This window comes from Gouania willdenowi, chromosome 20, assembly GCF_900634775.1.
Source record: "Gouania willdenowi chromosome 20, fGouWil2.1, whole genome shotgun sequence".
In the NCBI taxonomy this organism is placed as follows: Eukaryota; Metazoa; Chordata; class Actinopteri; order Blenniiformes; family Gobiesocidae; genus Gouania; species Gouania willdenowi.
Window position 1 is genome coordinate 14392274 of NC_041063.1, and position 22878 is coordinate 14415151.

At 37.1% G+C, this 22878-nt stretch overlaps 1 protein-coding gene across 1 annotated transcript in view; it reads right to left on the reverse strand.

Moving 5' to 3' along the window:
- Window positions 1–22878, reverse strand: part of malrd1 (MAM and LDL receptor class A domain containing 1) — a 44846-nt gene that overhangs the window by 16548 nt on the left and 5420 nt on the right. The window contains exons 6-20 of the mRNA XM_028434894.1: window positions 21215–21370; window positions 20988–21140; window positions 17178–17283; window positions 16394–16761; window positions 14595–15040; window positions 12052–12139; window positions 11783–11962; window positions 11524–11680; window positions 10581–10737; window positions 10364–10474; window positions 8509–8722; window positions 8167–8414; window positions 5641–5941; window positions 3154–3399; window positions 1658–1815 (exon numbers count right to left, since the gene is read on the reverse strand). Coding sequence (XP_028290695.1) covers window positions 1658–1815; window positions 3154–3399; window positions 5641–5941; window positions 8167–8414; window positions 8509–8722; window positions 10364–10474; window positions 10581–10737; window positions 11524–11680; window positions 11783–11962; window positions 12052–12139; window positions 14595–15040; window positions 16394–16761; window positions 17178–17283; window positions 20988–21140; window positions 21215–21370 — 3089 coding nt within the window. The remainder of the gene's footprint in view (window positions 1–1657; window positions 1816–3153; window positions 3400–5640; window positions 5942–8166; window positions 8415–8508; window positions 8723–10363; window positions 10475–10580; window positions 10738–11523; window positions 11681–11782; window positions 11963–12051; window positions 12140–14594; window positions 15041–16393; window positions 16762–17177; window positions 17284–20987; window positions 21141–21214; window positions 21371–22878) is intronic.

Here is a 22878-nt window from a genome sequence, read left to right on the forward strand (position 1 = left end):
ATGGTGCATATAGATTTAAACCAATCTTAATCAAAGGTTGACACATATTTTTGAGTGTGTTGTAATTCGACGACCTTCTACACAAGGTCAGTAATGTCACATTGTTCAGGTTTAGGGCTTACAAAGTAAGTGAGCATATGAACATAAACAAAGTGTAGTAAAAAAAAAAAAAAAATGAATTAAAGTCAGATTGTGTGAAAGGAGAGAATGTATTATGAACCAGAGGAAGGAAGGCCAATGTCATAGTCTACACTGCAGCTTAAAAGCTGGTAAAAATGCACCCTTGGATGCACAGGCTGTCTCCTCTGCTTTAAATCATCAGAGTCCTTTTATTTATTTCTTTATTTATTTTTAAATCATGGTATTAAGGGAGAACAGTGCAGATTAATAAACAGCAGCACAGCAGGACTCCTCCAGATTTATGTGAGGGGTAAAAGATAAATGCATTAAAAACAGCCTGACAGTGAGTGACGAAAACTTAATACAGGTGATGATTCTAAACACAATGACAGGGCAATAAAAATGTGTTTAGTACGAAACTCTACCAGCGTTCCTCGCAACAATAACTCATGTGACAAGGGAACATATTTCCTATACACTTCCTTCAACCTTCAAACCTCACTCACAGACATTTTACAATGTGGTGTGTGTCCGTTTCTTGCCATAGATCGTCAGTGCCTGGCAACATCACAACAATAAAAACACTATTTTATCATAAATGATTGAATGAATGCAAATGTCTTTGAACCTTCCAGGTCATACATGCACTTAATACCATGTATGCATAATGGAAAGCAATGATAATGTGAAGGTGGACTCGGATATTGCTTTTTATTGTCTGTCTTGCTTGCAATCTCTCACACACACACACACACTGCACCAATTTGTAAAATTCTAAGCGATGATCTCCAACCTCTCCACCTTTTCTCTGTGCGTGTCGATGATTTTTCATTTTGATTTGGTGGCCCGACCTTCTCTAAAGGGTCACGTTTAGCATTCTCCGTCCTCATGTTAAGTCGTCTGTACACATTCATCATCTCTTACGTTTAATCAATCAGGAAGCGGCTACGTTGGGTAAAATCCCCATGTTTGAATTTATAAATGCATAAAGCTCCCATCTGGCTTTCAAGACGAATCAATAGCACAGAGCACTTTGTTTAAATATTAATGTAAAAATTAGCATTAAATGTTGCACTCCCAGGTGGCGGGTGGACTATTTGAGCGTTGCGCAGAAAATATCATCGAAATTCTTTCAGCAAGTCAAATGAAAACATAAAACATTTAATACCTCAAAGCATGTTATTGATTGTTTTGAAAAAAAAAAAAAAAAAAAATTATGCATTGAAGTGAGTGGCGTTTTGAGTGTGGTAGCCCGGCCCCAAAAAAGTACAAGTACCCCTAAAAGCAACTCAATTACAGCAACGTGAATACTTAATCAATTACTGGAAACATCAATCCTTTAAAGTCTATTACACTATAATTACCATATGACTTCACAGCAGTGCTGATATAATATGATTACACCTGCATTAACATACATGAATAAAATCAGACTTAATGCCAGACTGAGCGTTTCCATGGCAACAATGAATGTTTGAAGGCAGGATGTCTTTTGTACGCCAATGTGTAGTAATAACCTTGGAACACATTACCGTACCTTAACAAAAAGGCGGATAGTTCCAGATGCCTTATGGGAAATGTAGTACCAGAAGGAGAGTTTGCAAATGGGGCTGGACTCTTTCCAAACAGAGCTCCTAATGTGGGCTTTGTCACCTCTCAGGCCCACTGGTGTCGCTTCAAGATACATGAAATGACCTAAAAGGAAGCAAAAAAACAAAAAAAGAGAGAGAAATGGATGAGGAAAAGAGAGATGAATGGCTTTGATAATGACTACGTCTTAAAAAGCCTTTCAAGCCACTGATGAATAACAGCGAGGTCACAAGTGGAGCAGTGAGGTAGTTAATGGGCCATGGGGTCATTTCACTGCGTTTAGACATAAACGGAACCAGGGGTGGACTGGAACCAAAATTCTGCCCCGGCATTTTGTGTCCAGACCAGTCTTTATCAATGACACCATGTAGAAGCTGTTATTAAGTCAGTGATGCTCAAAATGTGGCTTTTAATGTCTTCATTTTAATTATTATTCCCCCAGAAAACCTTAAAAGGGGAAACTTTTTAACCTATTTTTTTTTACCTATTTCCTTTGGCCATTTTGCAACTTTCTTGTCCCAAAGACATGTTTTTTCAAATTTTACTGTAGCTTCCTTTTGCCATTAAATATCCCCATATTGTTCCTTTTTTTGTCCATTTTTGCAAGTTTTTTTTTTGACACTTTTTTCCAGTTTTTGTCCTTTCTTAAATTTTTTGGGCCACTTTTTATCCAAATAAGCTTCCTTTTGCCCAATAAATACCACTTGTTTTTTTCCCCCCCACATTTTCCCCATTTTTATTTTATAGCTACCTTTTGCCATTACATTCCACCTGATTTGTCATTTTTTTTAACCACTCTTGACTGCTTTTAGTCACATTTCGCTTTTTTCTTGCCACGTTTTTGCCACTTTCGGACCATATTTGGCCACCTGTTACCATGTCTGCCTCCACTTGCTCGTCACAAAATAAAAACAAAAAAAACATAGCAGACCGGAGCGGCCGACTTCAGGTCAGTGGCCCACTGGGACGATGCCCGGTATGCCAGATGGCCAGTCCACCCCTGCTTAGACCTTATCTGTGAGTTCAGCCCACGATCAAAGCAGAAAACCATGTTTAATGGTCAGAAACAAAAAGGCTGCTTTATATGAAACTCTGGATTTCTGAATTTCATTTTTTTTATTCTACTTTACTTTTTGAATGTAATGACAAAGTGCAGAATTCTTGCCTGAATTGTCATGTAAGCATTAAACTCGATACTGCAATAAAAGAACAATGGATTTATGATGCACTCCAGAATAAAAACAGCCATCAGTTGAGGAGGTTTTAGCTTCAACTCTTTTGTTGATTTTTTTTTTTATGTAATCTTTAAGTTAAAATTCTAAATAGATTTTATTTGTTTTAAGTCAAGATGAAATGGAAAATTTTGAAAAAGATGAGACAATGTAGGTTCATGCATTGCCATGGTATTAAAACCCTGAGATCTCACGATCATCCCAGTCATACCATTCTCATCCATAAGCGTGTGGTCAAAGGGAGGTCGTATGCTCTGAACTGATCCGGTGCCCAACATCCAGTCAAACTCATCCGCCAACGAGCTGCTCCAGCCACAGCGACCTTCTTCAAAAGAGCAGGAAGTCCCACAATCCTTTTCATCAGTGCCATCGCCACAATCATCTGTGAAGTCACAGCTCTGTCTGGGAGAAAAACATCTGCCATTCTCACACGTCTGGAACCCTGGAGCACAGGACCCTGGAAATACAATTTACACGTAAAACAAGCTTTATTATTACCTACTTTTTTTAAAAAAAAAGGTGGGTAACACAGAAAGTAGTCTGCACAGTGGGACGCTATGCTAACATAGCTAATGTTCAGAGAGATGTTAAAAGTGGAAATTTGACATTTTATACAATGCTATGGTAGAGGATTAGGGCCACTAAAAAAAAAAAAAAACAGAGCGAGTAGTATAGTGGAGGTAATTTTATATTTTTGTCTTAACGTTTAAAAATATATATACAGTAATTATTATTTTTTATTTATTTTTTTAGTCTTGATTTTTTTTTTTTAAACACAGGCAGTGTGTTTCTGAGTGGCTGGAGGAAGAAAAACTTGTGACAGTGACCAAATTTTTTGATTTCCTCTGTGAGCGAGTGGTTCCTGAGGAATGTACGAACCCCTCGCACACACTACCTGTCTCCACCTATGAGACAGCCAAAAAAAAAAAAAAAAAATCAAGGATAAAAAAAAAGTTAAGACAAAAAATAATAATTAAGACAAAAAAAAAAAAAAAAAAAAAGAAGATTACGTCCACTACTCGCTCTGTTTTTTTTAAAAAAAAAAATTATTCTCACTACTGGCTCTGTTTTTTAGTGGCCCTAATCCTCTTCCGTACTTTGGTGTTGGCTATTTGAGAAAAAATCAATAAAAAATTACAAGCATTTTCTATTGGCAAGAAAAATATAGGTGAAAATAATAGCCAAAGCCAGTTTTGGTACAAAATTTGTGATCTTGATCAAAAAATAAATCTCTGGATTTATCCATACAGAGTTGTATTAGGCAATAAAAAGCCACAAAGTCAATGTCTCTGGGTATCTCAACAATCAATAGTCCCAGTATTTCCAGTTCAAAACTTGCTCTTAATAAGCTATCAGTGTTGCATTATTGAAGACAGGGTGACCATCTTAGCAAGAACTCACAATCCCCATAATTTGGACTGTATATGGGTCAGATACTCAACATGTCACACGGTGCCAAAGGTGAAAGGATGTTGCTGAAAAAAAACCCCTGATATTCAACCAGAACTTCAAACTCATTTTATAAAATCTTTCCATCACACAACTTTTATGAGGAATTTTTACAGTAACTAATGAAAATGCTTAGTTTTAAACACTAAAGTCATGTCGCAAGTCATTTTCAGCATTTCACGGTAAATATGTTTTTATCACCAGTCCCTTGAACTTAATAATACGACTACAAAGACTGTTAGGAATCGATTGGAGACACAATCACTTTACTATGAAACACCTACAGTATGGGATTTAAAATGCAGTGGTACAGGAATCTGAAACATGAACACAGAAAATCAGCCCTACGTTTCCAATGTGACTGTGTTCAAATGGGCATAAATCCATGAAGGTTTATAGCTGCTGTTTTAGGTTTTCGGACAAAGCTGGATTCATCCACATCTACTGTGAAGAAATCAGCTTAACAGGACAAACATCTTATGTTTTAGCATTGCACTGTAAAATTGTAGAAAGATATCAATCTGAACAGCAGTGTTAGGGGAAAAAAATGAATATTTTACTGTCCAAACTGTTATTATATTAAGTTAAGGAATTAAAAAAGCATTTCATTGTGCACCTGACAGCACAAGTTAAAAGAGCAGATAAAAATGCTTAATAGTCCGCCTTTATTCATCGGGACAGAAGCAAATAAATCATCTGTTTTCGCTCGTCTGTGAAGGAGTTCCCTCATAAAAGATTTATGAGATGTAGCGGAGCTTCTATTAGTTAACATTTTTCCCTTTAAAAGCCTGATACAGACAGTGATGAAGTCGTTCTGTTCAAAGCAGTTAAGCAAATCTCTGTGTACTATGCCACCAACGCTTTTATGGAGAATAAAATTCCTTTTATTCATAAATGATCATACAATTATATTGTTGATCAAACAGGGAATTCATGAGTTAGTTTCATATGATTCTCTACGACAAAACATTTCATTTTAAATAACGGAAACTGTAAAATCAAGCATTTTGTCATGTCATAGCTTGAAATATCTGTTTACTTGTAAATATATTGCAAAGAACTTGGATTATCCAAGAAGCCATTAAAACATTTAACTACTCAAATAGGTAATGTTCTCAACAACAGTCATTTAGGAAAAAAATCCCTTCTATTTTTAAGGATTTATTTTATTCTTATTTTTCATTTTTATTTTTTAATTGAAAGGGACAGCGTCCCATTTTTGACCCTCAAAAACATAAAAAGTAAATACCTGTAGATAGCGTAGGGGTGGTTTCTGCTCCTGAAGAAGAAGAAGAAGAAGGAAAAGCAAGAAGACACCCTGGGGAGAAGGTGATGTCATCCAGGCAGATGTCACCTTTAGGACTCCGACCCACTTTCCCCTCCAACACCACCCTGAAGTCAGTGGAGGAGCTTAGTGGGATTTCCATCAGCTGCCAGTAGTTTCCCTGGTCTCCTGTTAGGTTCAGCAGGGGTTGATGATGTCCTTCACTTTTACTGAACACACTGAAGGTCCCGATACCATCACCAGACATGTGGATGTAAAAACGAATCTGCAGAAAGACAGTTAACAAATAAAAACAATTTAAACTGTTAGGGTGTCCAACTCATTTTAGTTCAGGGGCCAATATGGAGCAGTTTAATCTGGGCCTTAGATTTCAAGCAGGAAAATGGGTAATTTTAACATCCATGTGCCCTAGTTAGTAGTTAGAACTTCCACCTATAAATGATATACAGCCTATGAAAGGCATCAACCATATCCAAGCACAAGTGACAGACATCAGTCCCTGAAGGATCTTTCCTTTAATTTCTCTTGGTGTTGTGACCAATTTTTGGTGGAAATGTGGAATAATTTGAGGAAAATGGCAGGATTTTTGAAAAAAAAGAAAGAAAAAAAAGATTTCTTTCAGCAATTTACTTTTTTTTTTTTTAAAACTGACTGCCATCATGTGATACACGCACATGTGTGCAAAACCCTTAGTCCCTTCAAATAGTTTGGGATTTAATTGAATTTATGTGCTGTGATATCTACAACTGAATTAGATGGTAATTTACCAATGATTCACGTTTCCTCTGTCATTTTTCCTTTCTCCTGCGGGCCAAATTAGATGCTCCAAAGGGCCGATTTTGGCACCCGGGCCTTAGGCTTCACACGTGGTGAAGACTTTTTTTTACACAACTGCTTCTGGATTCAATATATTGCTATATATTAATTTATTTTTCTTCCTAATCAATTCCAAACTTAAATGATTAGGTTTCTGGGACACAAAATGAATGAACTTTTCCTCGTCTCAGGCACAAAAATCATTGCACCTTTTCTTTCAGTCTTCAACATGGGAAACACTTGGTGAACTTTTTGTGTCAAACAGCTTTCACGTTGTAAAAGGATCCATTTCTTTCCACTTGAATAAAATCATTATTCATGATTAACAGTAGAGCCATCCTTCCCCTCTCTCAGTTCAGATTGTGTGTAATTCTCCTCCTTCCCCCTCCACAGAACTCCTTTACTGTAATTGCCCCGCCGCTGCTGCCCCCCCCCACCCCCATTGATTGACAGTTGAGGAGCAAGTCAGGACAGCCATGAGACACACAGTACACTGGAAGTCAATCAAGACATCAGTCCCAGCTGAGCTACATACACACACACACACACACACACACACAGACAAGAACACTCACTACTAATTCTAATCACATATTGAGCTGTAACTCAAAAATTGAAGCTATTTCTATAAAGGCTACATAAAAATAAAAAAAAATACACTTTCATTCAACCTACAAAGTACAGTTCCCTGAACAACTCCATTTCTTCAAACACAACCGATGGGAAGCCAGTTTAGGCGTATGTGACGTAGTACATTTACTGTAATATAGGGGCAGCGTTTTGCATTAGCTCCCAATTTCTTTGTTTGATTTTTAATCCACATTGTTTTAAACAGTATTATATTGTTCAGTTTTTATAATAAATCTGAACTTTTGTCATGTGGGAAGTAATTTGGATGCCCTACATGACAAGTTCCTTTGAAAGTTAATGTATAGGCATTAATATAAATGTATTATATCAACTGCAGAATGCTAAATTAACAACTGACTTGGACTGCAGATTAAAATGTAATGTTTTGGGCTAACTCTGGCTTGTTTTGATCAATGTGCATGGTCTATGATGAATAAAAAATGTTTTTTAAAAGAAAAGAAAAAGTTTTAGTGTCAGTTTTAGTGTCAGTGTCACATTTTTCTGTGAGATCGTGTTGTTTCAAACACTTCATTTCAAGGAGAGGAGCTCCTTGAAATGAAGTGTTTTTCCCTACTTTGAACCGTTAAATAACAAAAAAGTGGGAGTGGGAGTGGTGGTTATGGACGCTGGGCTTGTTATCGGAGGGTTGCCGGTTCAAATCTCACCCGGGCCATCGCTATGGGATGTTGAGCAAGTCCCTTAACCCCTAACTGCGCCACAATATGGCTGCCCACTGCTCCTCATGAATGGGTTAAATGCAGAGAATAGATTTCATATATGTAATAATATATATGACCAATAAAGGCGAAAGCCCTGATTTAATCTTAAAAGCTGTACTTTAACGATAGCTCATCTTGTACACTAATTTTATTCATGGTGAGAGATTTCGTCTACTTTTATTATGTTCATTACAGTATCATGTATTTTGTGTATTGTCTCACTTTATATATAAATAGTTGTTTCGGCGACAATAATTGTTTTAAGTGAGTCTAAATACTTGGATTAACCAGTTGTTTTTCCACGTTTGATTATCCTTGACCATACCTTGCATTGTGAGCTCCTCTTGCTCAGTAATGGTCCTACGACACGGGCGCTAACACCGACCGCCTGAGGAATAGAGCTTTCCAGGTAGAGGTAGTGTCCTGATGGGTCTCTGAGGGTGTGGTCACTGGATGGTCCAGTTCCAACTGTCGGAGTACTTCCTGCCTTTATCAGCCAATCAAAATCATCCTGTCGACACTGCCGCCAAGAACAGAGATCAAACTCAAAACTGCAGCGCCCAACAAAACCCTCTGAAAGATAGCAAAAATTTAAAAAAAGAACACAAATCAGTGCAAGATCTCCAATTATCCAAAAAAAATCATCCAACATAAGAGGTGAACCTACGGCAGATGTAAGAGTCTTCATCTGAGTTGTCTCCACAGTGGTCGATGAAGTCACACAGATGATCCTGAGGGATGCAGTGTCCATTTGCACACGCGTACTGCTCGTGTGTGCATGGCTGGTCTGAAGGAAGTGGTGGTGAGCAGTCCAGGAACGTGACATCATCTATCACAACATCACCCATGTAGCTGATGCCATGCTTTGCCCTAAACACCACCTGACGACAACAAAAAATACAGACACACTCCATATCATGGAAACATTATTTTATACAGTATATGTGCTTCAGTAATTTGAAAAGTGAGTGTTCTAAGGGTGGGGTAACCGTCGACTCCCAATTTACTTTATTAAATTAATTTAGAAAAACCATGATAAAGCTGTAAGTCATTATTATTCCCCCAAGAAAACCCATTTTTACATTTTTTTTGGCCATTTTGCAACTTCTTTAGTCCCATGTTTGCTCGTTTTCAAAATAATTTGATGCTTTTTTGTATTTGTGTTACTATTGGCTGCTGGACTGAAGTCGTGGGGTGTTCAGGTATCCTCTGTAGTAAAAGTGTAATGACGGACATCCCAGCAAAAGTCTCCCATTTAAAGGCACAAATATACTGAGGAGGAACGGATCGCTTTGTCTCCTCAAGGATCCCCGTGACTGTGCAGGCTCCGCCCCACTCACACACTCACACAGGTGTCAGAGAGAGAGTGAGAACAGATGCATGTAAACCAAGATAAGCTTGTTCAAGGTGAATTCATTTTATAGTCTGGAAGTGGTTGCGTTTCTCCGGACAGTAACTAGAGTGATACATGCGTTCATGTTAGAATTTATAAAACACCAGAAAAATCTCTAATAACACAAGATAAAGTCCATACATTTGTCACTAGTCTATATTGAGAAAAAAGTCGCTAAGAGCGTTCAGAAAATACACCGGTAACAGAGGTTCAGTTTCGGTTTCAGTTTCAAAACGGAGCGGATAGAGGATTCTACGAACTGCAGCTTTAAGAATAGAAGGCGGCCAGAAAGAGAGTAGGAGGCAATTCCTCCCGCCGCCTACGCTTCTGTACATTCCTGCACTCTTGACCTGCTTTTGGCCCACTTTTCACTCTTTTCTTGCAACGTTTATGCCACTTTTGTTAAATTTTTTGCCACGTTACTCATTTTTTTGTCACTTTACTTACACTTTTCTCATCAATTTTTACTTTTTGTTTACCTTCTCGGAACGGCAGCTTGGTCAAATGGCTGGCTGTGATTGGCCTATTCACCATTCAGTCAATCTAACTGGAGCAATACGTTTTCAACAATGAATCCCTCTGTAAAAAGTGAGGGGGTGAATTTTTATTTTTATGAAAGTGCGGGTGTCGCATCCCCCGTATGCCCCACGGGTGAGATGTGCCTGGTCACTCCTACCTCAGATAACCTTAACAAACTTTGCTTTCACACTCTGGACTTGACACTCATTAAACTGAATTATGTTCAGTGAGAGCATCTTCCATTATTAGGGAAATGAGTCCGATCAAGTCTGTCATCGTCCTAATGAGTCAATTAAACACTGCCAGGGTTGCTATTTGTCCTTCAGGCTAAAGTCATCGCTGACAATCTCAGTCATATCTGGTGTCATGGAAGGCACGAGGGTGGACAATTCATTATTTTATCAAATTATGTCATCTACTTCTGAATCTAGAACAAAGTCAAATGTAGTATTTAAAAACTCAAGTATTTTATGTGAATAAAGAATTAAATACATATAATATTTATTAAAATCTACTTAATATAATGTAATTATTAATACTTTGGTAATTATAACTAATTATTATTATTATTTATTTATTTTTTACATATTTTAAGGTGAATAATACAGACCTGGACATTGTTCGATATCCCCAAGAATACCTCTCCTTGTCTCCATCTGTTACCTTGGTTACCGGCCTGAGACCAGACCTCTCGAGTATCGTTTCCTTGCCTCAGAAGCACCTGCAGGTATTTTTGAAAAACCCTGACATGAATATTTTCCAACATATCAGTGGAAATAAGAAGCTGAACATTGATGTTTACAACGTTTTTCAGCTGCGTGATGTACCTGCAAAGATCCAACGGTGAAACCGCTCATGTAGTACCAGAAGACCATGGTGCAATACGGCCCGGTGGAGGTGATGACGGGTGTTTGGAGGTCAGTGGATTGGCCATAGCCTCCATTAGAACTGTCTGCACACATATACCAACCCTCAGGGCTGTTGCTATCAGAGAAACAGTCACAGAACAAACAAAAACACACACAAAATCATCAGCATATTTTAGACGAAGCAAAATGAATGAAATACTAAATACCACGAGGACCAAAAGCAACAAAGAAACATGTAAACCAACAATGGTGCTTTGGGTGGTTTTTAACATGAGGTTGATCTGCAGGGATTTTTCACATAAGCAACTGTCTCAAGGGTTTCAGACAGGTCCAAAACCATAAAAGGTCAGCCTGGTTGTCTGTTCTGTCAGCTTAGAGTAAAAAGTTATTTTAATACCAAAACCTACATTAGTTTTAGTATATTAGTGATTTTTTTTCAATTTACTATGGATAACATGTCATTATTTGTTTTTGTTTATTAGGTTTCTAAATTAATTTGAACTTTTCTGGGAATTTATTGGGAAACAGAAAGTATTGATAGATTTTTCCGACCACATTTCTATGTTTTGACAAGGAAATGTTCTCAAAAATCAAACTCAGATAATGAGACAGTTTCCTATTCCCCAACAATACACACAATATCACAGTCCACTGGTGTGTGGAATAGTCTCATAGTTTAGTCACGAGTGTATATATTTTCCATGCTATTTTTATTACGCTGTGATCCTCTGCTGCTGAAACACTGCAAATTTCCCCTTTGTGGGACTAATCAAGGTTATCTTTATCTTTTAGCTTTAAAATAGTCAAATATCAATCTATTTAATATACAGTTACTACATCGTACAAACAAATAGTTTGACTCTTTAGCTTTGTTTCAGAGAACCTTGTCGTTTGGACTCACATGGTGTGGTCATTAATGGGACGGTGGTACTGCTCTCCTTCATGAATGCTCTCCCCTTGTTCAGGTGACCAGGAATACAGATGGACGGGATTTTGGGAAGGGTTGTCCATCTTCCAACCACACGTGTCACCACCTTTAAAATCACAGCTGTCCTGCACTGTGAAAATGATGGAGCAAAAAAACCAAAACAAAACAAGAAAGGAGTCAAGAGAAAATAAAAAGTAAAGAAAAATGACGATGAACATGATATGCCTGTTACCACAGTTCATTTCATCCGATCCATCAGAGCAGTCGGGTCTGAAGTTACAAACTTGAGTCAGCGGCACGCACTCGTCATGTGACCCACAAACAAACTGTCCTTCGGGGCAGCTGTGAGGTGGAACCGTGGGGGCCACAGTGGTCAATGCAGGAGTCGTACTGTTGGCATGTGGGAGCTCTCCTGTAATAAAATGCGAGAAAAAACAAACCTTATTGGAAATAATGACATCTGTAGATAAAGGAACACCTCATTTATGTGGTATTATTTACCATCAAATGGTTCACAATGAAGGAAAGACAAATCATCGACGGCAATATCACCATGAAAGTCGTCTCCAACTGTGCCTTCAATTAAAATCTGCCAAAAAGAAAAAAAACAACATTCTGCAAGTCAATATCATTTTATAATGACTTGCTTTAGCACTAAAGTTACCAATATTTCACCACTATCTGCAGAAAAATAACAACCACACACACAGCTGAAAATCATCTGATAAATCTACATTATCTAAAGATGGATTTCAAAGGTCTAACTTAAAAAAAAAATTATATGATTGTTTTAAGCTTTATTTGGTCATTTTTCAGCTGGTTAATAGATCCTAGTTAGCAAACAGAGGACAGTTACTTGATTTAAATTGTACTGAAGTACAAGTACAAGTAAATAAAAGGTTACAATACAATAACACCAATGAATTCCATTCAAAATAATAATTACATTTACATTTATTAATTCTAAAACTGAGAAAATAACCAGCATTCATTGCTGTTCTGGCGCCTTGCATTACGTTTAATCTGATTGGTCGACTATGATGTGATGCATTTGATCGTTGTCTGGTAATTCAATTTTTTGTTATTTCACAATGTCTGTTGATCATTTTAAAACAAAAAAATTACAATTTACTCAATAATGGTGTAAAAATGTAATAAATGACTTTTCTTCTTTTAAAACGTACTTAAATACAAGTAAAATTTAGAAATATACTCAAAAAAGTACCCATAAAAGCAACTCAGTTACAGTAACATGATTCATTACAGTGAGAGTAAAAACTATAACTACAGTATAGCATCAGTATCCACTGGTGGTGTAAGATACAATGATTGTTAATGTCAGGGTTTATAATGTTTATTTTTTTGTTCCTCCTTTAGTTAGCCTTTTTAAGTAAGTCTTTACTTGTGTGTAGTTTCTAGTTACGCCCCATTAGAGCCGGAGATTGGCACCGGCAGACCCCCGCGACCCTGATAAAAAACAACGGGAATATGGATGAGTAGTTTCTAGTTACTCTTGTGTTTTGCTGCTTGTGTCTCCTCCTCCCAGTGATGTCACTGTGTTTGTGTTGTGAGTGATGAGCTGGCTCAGGTGTGGCACGCAGGTATGGCTCATTACTAATCAAGCCTCCCTCACTATTTAGCTGAGTGCTTGCTGAACGGTGGCTGTTTCATTGTCTTGCTCTGACAGATACAACCGACCCACGTCACATACAGTATGCCCCTTTTCTTCCCCATTGCTTTTATTTTTATTTACAAGAATAAATAAAGCATTTCTGTTCAGACTTATAAATAGGGTTGAGTGGCAAAGGCAGGTTAGAAAAGAAAAAAAAAAAACTTAGTTAAATTTCTTAGTTTTAACACATTTGCATATAATTGGGTTCTAGAATATATTACATAATATTAGTGTTGCTTTAAAGCAATAAAGGGCAACTATGGAATTACCTTCCACAGTTTGTTTATCCCGACCTTTGGTGATAAATTTTACAATGTTGTACCAGTAAACGTGAGCTGAAGTTATTGGCTTATATCAAACCTAACCTGTATCCATAACACTTATGAAAGAGGATGTTGGTGGTGGTGTTGTTTGTACAGCACTTGACTGTGTTTTGTGTGTTTATTATAATTTATTCCAATAATTAGGCGGGAGCAGCCATGTACAGTAAATAAGGTTGATACTACTAGGTGTGTTGAGAATCTGAGTGTGGTACATAATGAATAAAAAACAATAATCTGGTGTTCTAAACACTGAAAACCTTTTATTCCTGCAAGGCTCTACCAAATAATGGGCTGCCAATGGTTGATTTGAACTCCATGGTTTTTGTGTAGATGATAATAGGCAGGTCACAAAATACAATGGATATGCAGAGGTGAAAGTAACAGATTACAAGTACTCACGTTACAGTAATTGAGTTATTGTTATGGGTACTTGTACTTCTTTGAGTATTTTTCCAAATCAGTAATTTTCCTTAAGTTTTAAATAAAGTAAATTAATTAGTTACATTTTGACACCCAACTGTTCCTGAGTAAATTATCATTTTTTGTGATTTTTTTTTAATTTTATTTATTTTTGTTCCGTTTAACATAACCCATATGTTCTTAGTCGTTCCATTTCTTATCAACTCCCAGCCACTTTATTTGGTTCAGGTTAGGGTTTCTACCTATTATATTGCTACTTACATGGCACTGTTTTAGAGCTGATAAATGGAGCTATACTTAAAGGCTGATACCTTTTTTTTTTTTTAAATAATTGTACATTTTGACAAATCTTTTATTTTATACATAGATAATATGTGGAAAATAAATGAAGTTCTCTCCCAAGATGTTTACTGTATGCGAGGGAACTGTGGCAAGATTTATTACCAGAAATAAACGTTGAAGGTGAAAGTAACTAGTAACTTTGACCTTGAGTACTATATAATTGAGCTGTTTTTTACTTGAGTATTTTATGTTTTGTGCGTACTCTTTACACCTCTGTGATTAAGTCAGATAGTTTAATAAGTTATTAGTTTAAATAAATGTGGGGTGTCTAAAGAAGGTTGCTTTACCTGGAATGGCCGAGCACTGTTGAGGTAGAGAGTCTTTCTATGCCACATGTTTCCCTGGTTTCCATAACGGACCCACAGCATGTGACCTCTGCCTGATGCTGTGGTCCTCATGTACACAGCCAGGCGGAACACGTGAGAGCCATACATGTGGTAATGGAAGCGGAAAACACAGTGGTGACGGGACTTGGCTTCGTGTTGGAGACGCTGGTGGGTGGGTTGGAAGACTCTGCTCAGCAGCAAAGCCGTGTCCATGAACTCCTGCGGGGAGGACGACTCAATGTAGAGGTAGTGACCGTAGCTGGTGCCCAATGTGTGGTCCTTCCAGGGGCCTGTGTGGAGGGATGGGGTTGGGCCTTGGATGCGAGTCCAGTTAAAAGTGTCACCCCCGCTCTGCTCCTGCATCCAGCTGCATAAGCCTTCTTCAAAATTACACTGCAGCTCTGGAGCTAAGACACAATAACATTTATTGACAGAAAAATGACTTCTGTGATTGGTACACAAGACACTAAGGCTCTACGATTTTAGCTCAAAACAAAATCCAATTTTTTTACTTTGAAAACTCGAGTTTCAATTTCTTTCTTTTTTCGCCCCTTTAAAAATATAGACACTGGATTTAATTATTGGAAGTATTTTCTTTTAGTTGAAAAAGTAAAAACAAATTTCTTCATTGGGAATAAAGTGCAACTGCAAAGCTTTAAAAGTCCCATATCATGCATTTTTCACATACTGTATCTCCGTTTTTTCTTAGAACCCCAAAAACATAGTAATTAAGGTTTATTTTCCCAAACTCACCTGTTTTCTTGAGTTTTAGCCTCTGAAAAGTCACTTTCTGACCAACGGGCTGTTTGCTGCCTTCTTATGCATATTCATGAGTGGGCGTGTCTACACCCTGACTTGTGATCAAAGTGATTTTCTCTTGCTATCCACACACTGTTGTTTTTTTTATTTTCAGCCAAAAAAACTGCACATTACAGTAAAACACATGGCTATCTAAGAGGCTATTGTGTGAGTCTGTCTTCGCGCTGTGTTCATCCAGCAGCAGCAGCAGCAGTCAGCTGCATCAAACACGCACCAGAGTTTTAAGTTGCTAATTCACTTTCACTTAAATAGAGGAATAGTGCACTTAAGGTGATAATCATTTCTCACCTCAACCGTCACAAACACGTCAGATCAAGTCAAAGGCGATACAATGTCTTCTCCCTCAGTGCCTACACTGCAGCGAAGAGGCGCGGCACCGGCAGCAGGCACTTCCTGGAGGGGGCGGTTCATAATTCTAGTGACGTCACTAGAATTTGAACCGCTTGTTTTTCATAAGAGGGCAGAGCAGCAACTCAGAGAGCAGGATTATTGAGGATTTCTCAGAGATGCAGGAAGGAAGGTCAATAATACTTTGGAGGCGTTTTTGATAAGGAATTAAAATTAATATAAGGTATAAAAGTTCAAAAAACTTTATTTGCATGATATAGGAGCTTTAAATTCCCTGTGGGTTTGATAAAATAACAACCTCCCCAACCAAAAATGAATCCCTCAGCATTTTTAAAAAGAAATCCTTGCATTAGAAAAAAAACCTCACACAAAATTCACATTTAAAAAACTAAGAGGTTAAATTCAAGTCAAGTTAAACATGTTTGAAACTTGTTTTTCAACAGTTTGTAATGGGAGATTGACTCTTTTCGTGATTACACATGATTAAACGGGAAAATCGATTTTCGGATTTTGACTTTTTAAAAGTCGCCCTCAATAAGTAATCAGATTTCAGTTTTATATGGATTATTCGTGCAGCCTTCCTAGACACTCACAACATCCCTCCTCATCTGATCCATCCCCGCAGTCGTCCACAAGGTCGCACAGCTGCAGATGCTCCACGCATGACTTTGTGTGTAAGCAGTGAAAATTGGTCTGCAGGGGACATTCTGCCACAGCCGGGGGCATCGAACAGTTCCTGAAGGTCACATCATCCAAAGCAGACACGCCATCAAACACACCCAGGCTGATTTTAGCCAGAGCTATCTGGAAGGGTTTAGTGATGCGTCCCAGCTGCACAGTGACTTGGTGCCATTGAGGCCCTTGGTCGTACACTGTTCTCCAAATGACAGTGTTGTTTTGGACCCCCCTGATTCGGAGGTACATGTCGGCAGCACCCACTGATATGCCTGAGTTGTGGTGCCTGAGACAAGAAGACAGAGGAAGAGAAAGATGGAAAAACTTTTTCCCGACAGTATTTCAGTGCTGATTTGTTCATCCTGAATGCTGTATATCCTATTCTCCTATACCACTGCATATGCTTGTCAGAGTTAAAATATGCTGACTCAAGGGAAGAGGAGAATTTATAAATCTACATTTTTTTGCCTCAGGAATATGTCCAATCACTCTCCGAAAAGACACCTTTTGTTATCTGACATAAACTCTGAGAGGCTTTCAAAAATGTCAAAAACGGAACACTAGCAGATCTGTCTGCTCCGTATGAGCAAATGTAGAATAGGAAACTGCAGAAAGTGTATTTCTTGCTAAAAATACAAAACAATGTCCCCAGTAACATGCTTACAGTGCAAAAAGCCAAGAAGATTTTAGTGTAGGTCTCACCAGAAGGTCATGGTGCAGCCAGAGGCCGACTGTTGAAACCAAGGTCCTCGGAGAACAGCTCTCGGATGTAGACTGCTGCTGTTTTTAAAAATGAACATGAAATAACCTGCAGTGGATGAGACGCAAAGCGCTGTTTACTTCATGTTTTGTTATTATTTCAATCTTACCTAACAAACAGAAATAAATGTGTCCACATAGACGGCGTAAAGTCCCAATGGCTCAGCAGTGACGTTGGAGCACCTCAGGGCTCTGTACTCGGGCCCTCGCTATTTTTGCTATACATCAACGATTTACCAGATGTCTGCCCCGAGCTTAATATGTTGATGTATGCCGACGATGCACTTCTGTTCCCCCAGGGAGAGTAAGGGTGTGAGGACTGTTACTACCAATCATACCGAGGGACTCAACAAGGTAGATGAATTCTGGTTTATTTTTTCCATTACTTTTGTTACAAACGAGCAGAAACGATAAAAAGTAAATATTCTGGTTTAATTTGTTCTATTAATTTTTGTTTCAAATGAACATAAACAATAAAAAAGAAAATATTCTGGTTTATTTTTCTACTACTTTTGTTACAAACTAATATAAACAATAAAAAATATGTATGTATATGCACTGTATATGTTTGTATAGTATTGTTACATAACAAAAAAAAACAAATGTGAAGTTTAAAATGTTATTTCAGTGATGTTGCTAGGTACGCGTCCCTGATGCATAAAAATCTAAAAGGACGCAGTAAATACCTCATTTTTGTTTAATTATGAGTTTTTTATGTATTAGTATTTATTTTGTTTCCTCACAGGAGTTAAAAACTAACATTTTCTTTAAAAAATTATAAATATTTCAAAAAAATAAAGTGGAAAACACGAAATTTGTGGGGAAAAAATGGAATTTGGGGAAAAATAAAACAGAAATTGTAAAAAAAAAAATAAAACGGATTTTATAAGGCCCTAAGTCAAAGATACAAACTTCTTAGTAGTAAGCAGTGATGTTGCTAGGTACGATATATTGTGAACATCAACTTATGTTTAAAATCACAGTAACTAGCAAAAGAAACCTAGCCGTCAGCGAACCCCTTTACGCATTAAATCAGCACAGTTGAGCACATGCTAGTTTAGCCGCTACAACAACAATCAGTCAGTTAACTACAATACACCACAAACATATCTAATCATTTTATTTTTCTCAACAGACTTTGCACTGTGTTAGATAAGTTAAATTTGTGTGCTTTAAGTTTCATAGTGATTGACTCAGTTCATTTGATTTAGTTGATGTTCAGACAAGAAGATTTTCGTGACAATTTATTTTTTGACTCTGTCATGTTTGTGTTAAAATCAACACTTTTATTGATCATTTAATTTTGTACAACAGACACCATTTTGTTTTCATTTGAATTGTATTTGTTTAATTTCAGATACATTTTGAACATACATGAATATATCTGCTAATTATAGCCATATCATACCACCATTAAAAGAGTTTAACACTACAATTTAAGAAATAGAAGAATATAAGAAATAGAAAGAAATAATTTTTTTATTGGAGACCCATTAAATTTCCCAGAGACCCACTCAAATCACCACCTGTGGGTTCTGGGGACTCACTAAATTTAAAACCTATCAACATCACTGTTATTTTGTGAAGGAGGCACCTATAAGTTCCTTGAACTTCTGCCTACTCCTTTTGAGCGCTTTCTCCTTTGAATACATGTTATGTATTGTACATAAAATGTGTTTTTTTATGTTGCTCAAATAAATAAACAACATATGTACTTTGTTGGAGAAACACACATACACACAAACACCAGTAACATATGAATAAACAAATGAAACCCAGTTTTGTTGAGTCATGCTTTAAGTCATTTCAGAAATGATCTTAATAGGCTGAGGGTGTTCAGATTGTCTATTTATTTTTCAATAGTTCATCTTGAGAAGATGGAATCCATCCATAAAGTGCTTATCTCCCCTAAACAACAAACCAGAAGCAGATTTACCCACAAAACGTTTATTCATTCTGTCTATGTTATCTCTCCATTGTGCCATAACACAGGAGACACACTATCAGCTCATCACACATCTACAGTATCTTATTTTTCCCTGAAAGCACAAGTGCCTTTTGGCACTGTGGTGGATTTCTTCCTAAAAAGGTTCTTCCATGTCATTTCAACCAATTTTCAGAACATCTCACGCATATATATCTGAGACTGTAATCACTAATGATTACTATGTACGAAATAGCTCACAGCTGATCAAATGACAGGGAGCTAAGGCATATATCAAGTTTTATACTGAAGGCCCAAACATGTTTGAGCCCGAAACCCTGATAAACTTTTTTCCAATTTTGAGGGGCTGGCATGTCCACCAGATAGGATGTATAGAAGATATTTTTGTATATTCTGAGGCAGTAGGTTAGGCTGTATTACTATACAAAATTTCAGTTTCCTGGGTCATGTAGTTCTTGAGATGGTCTGTGAAACCATGTGTGGCCTTACTGTCAACAAGGTTTTGGAACAGCTCTTTCACAGTGACAGTGACTTAGAGAAAGATGTATCTGAGGACTAGTGAATAACCCCTAATATGGTACAAAAAAGGAGATAAAATAAGTAAATATGTTTATGAGAAGAAAGGAGGGGTCACCAACATCAATCAATATGGTTCACTGTGTGAGAGTCATGAATGTGCACCCCAAATTAGACAAGATTTGGATGAAAGATTTTCAAGATATACTAACTCTAAAACTGAAGGTTTGACCTGATGGTGGCATTGCTGGAATGGTCATATCATCACTTCAACCATTAGGGTTCCTACTTGTGATCATTAATTTTGTCAGTAAATTTGAGAAGATTTGAATGAAGACTATTTAATATAAATTAGGGTTTCATTATCAAGGGGTTATTTATGTATTCAAAAAATAAATAAAGTGCCTTACACAAAAAAATCATTTTCTGGAGGCAAATATCGCTGGGGTCAGATTGACCCCAAAGGTAAAATGTGTGAGTAATATTTGAGGATAATAGGAAGGTTACATGTTTTAATATACAAAATGCCAGATATTTAGATCATTGTTCCATAAGTCAAAGTTACTTTGCAGATTTAGTTGTTTTTCAAGTTGTATTTAAAGCCAAGAATAAATTATGACCTGAAAACATTCAAAAGCTCTTTATTGAGAGGAAAGGGACTTACAAACTGAGAGAAAAAATAATAATTTTAGGTCTGTGGGTGTTCGGTCAACAAGGAAAAGCTTTTGTATATCAGTTAGTGGAATAATCTGGAACAGTTTGCCAATTTCAATTAAAGAGTGTACAGATATCAAGAAATGTAAAAGAAAATATAAAGAAAATATCTTTACATTGCATGACAATTTTGGAAGTGTATAATATGTTTTTTTTTCTGTATTTCATCAAAATCATATAAAGATATGACAAAAATAATTTATTAACAGCAGCAATGGCTGAAAAACAGGATGCTGAAACACACAAAAAGTATGTGTATGCAGTAATATACTGTCATGGTTTTGTTTTTTTTCTGGAGGGAAGCCATCTGCATCAAATATTTTGTTTATTGCGCAATATCGTTTTTTTTTTTTTTTTGCATTTGTTCAAAATAAAACAGTAAATCAAAGTTGAGGTCAGTTTGTGGATAAAAACTGAATTATCTTGTCATTAATACCATGGTTTTTTGATTGTGTCATCTTGTGTCACTTTCCACTGCAACAACTTGGATTCATTGTCATTAATGAAAAATGTGGAAAAAAAATCTACAATGATTATTTCCTCTTATGATCCTATGGAAATGTAGTTTTTCTTTGTACCTTCAGTGCTGTTAGTGGAGTGGTCCAGTGGGGGTGGGCGGCCGTAGTAATCAGGAGGGACCTCCGCAGACGAACCCCTCACCCAGTCAAAGCCATCGCCCAGTGTGAGCTCATACCACCCACATGAGTCGCCCTCAAAGTCACACTCAGACGCTGAGTGAGCAGAGGGGGAGAGTGTGATTCTTGTGTTACAGCTTTAAACTCACATCATGGATGGATGAACTTACGACAGCTGGATTCATCCTCCCCGTGTGAACAATGTGGAATGAAGTCACACACTTTATTCTCCTCTATGCATTTCCCATTCTGACAGGCAAACCATGAAGGAGGGCAGGGACTGGAACTGAGAGAGGTGGAAGGAGTGGGAGAGACGCTCTCTGCCACTGGAAGCAAAAGTGAGAGTTTCAGTCATAAAAGCCACTTTCAGCTTTTAGACACAAAGTGAGATTTACAGCTGTTCCCACTGACTTCTGTCATTGTGTTATTAAAAGCTTATTTTTTATTTATTTATTTATTTATTCAGTTCATTTCCGACATGGTTGCAATCACAGAAATTCATTTTGACATTCAGAGCAAAATCACATCATTGTTTTGTTTTGTTTGTTTTTTGTCCTTTTGCATGCCGGAAAGGGCGACGGAAAAAAGCATTATGCTTATCCAGATCCGTCCCCTGATTTGAACACAGATAATTTTACATCAAACCTCGTTTCTTCCCTTGTCAAACATTCTCATCTTCTTCATAATTTCATCTTTTCATTAATTTTTTTTTTTTTTTGTCCTTTTTTATGTGATGCGTTCTCGTCTGCAGTCATTGTTCCTGTTGTTACTCCTCCTCACTGTCCTTTTTTTCCGTATCTCCTCGAGCTTTCTTTTCCAGTCGTTGTTTACGTTCCTCCAACTTTCCAAACGAAAAGTTCTTCTTCACAGGAGATCTCTGAGTTTTATGTATGAGTGCAGCAGCATCAGAGAAAGAGTTTGTACTGTACATTATCCTTAGCATTGAATATTGGCATATACCAGTGAGGATAATAATGCAAGTTGATCAATAATAAAACCTTTAAGACCTCATTTACCTCTTGGAAAATTTATGGAAGACATACTTTAACACAGAATTTTCATCATCGGCACTTTAAAAATTCATGATGTAACATTAGAAGAGTTGTGTCAAAAGGTATAATTGTAGACAAACAAGTCAAATAATTGTATGGAGAAAAGGGGAATATTGATAGAAGAAATTTAACAGATGGGGGATTTTGGAAGTCAAGTGATGGATAATATCAGCAAATTGGATATCTTACAGTAATTAATGAATTAATGAATGGTTAGACAACATTTTCATTCCCTACTAACTCTCCTCTATTTTGATTGGTGTACCATCTAAGCTTTATTGATCCCTACGCTTCCTTTAATAACATGCCAAGTGGATACATGTTGCTAGAAAGAGAAGCTTAGATCACGTGTCAAACTCAAGCAACATGGCCCTTTAGACCATCCTCTTCGGCCCTCAGAAGAAGGTAAAAGAAGACAGAAAAAACATGAATTATTGTGTAATATACCAAATACAGTAACAGTACAGTACAGTAGTTAGTTGTAGATATCTCAGCTCGACTCCACAATATTTGGAGGATCGCAATTTTCCCGTACTTTTATCACATGACTGGAGTCATTTGAAATCTCAAATTGTTCAAAGAACTACATTTTCCAAAAATATTTTCACATATTTTCCCCAAATTTAAAAAAAAAAAAAAAAAATGGACACAAAATCAATGAATTTTAAAAGAGCAAATCGTGCAGGGACTGATATAGAATGTGTCCAGTACAGATGCCGTATGGACAACCCCCAGTGCTATTGGTACAGTTACCGAAGTGCCTGTACGTAGCGTATTAGGGT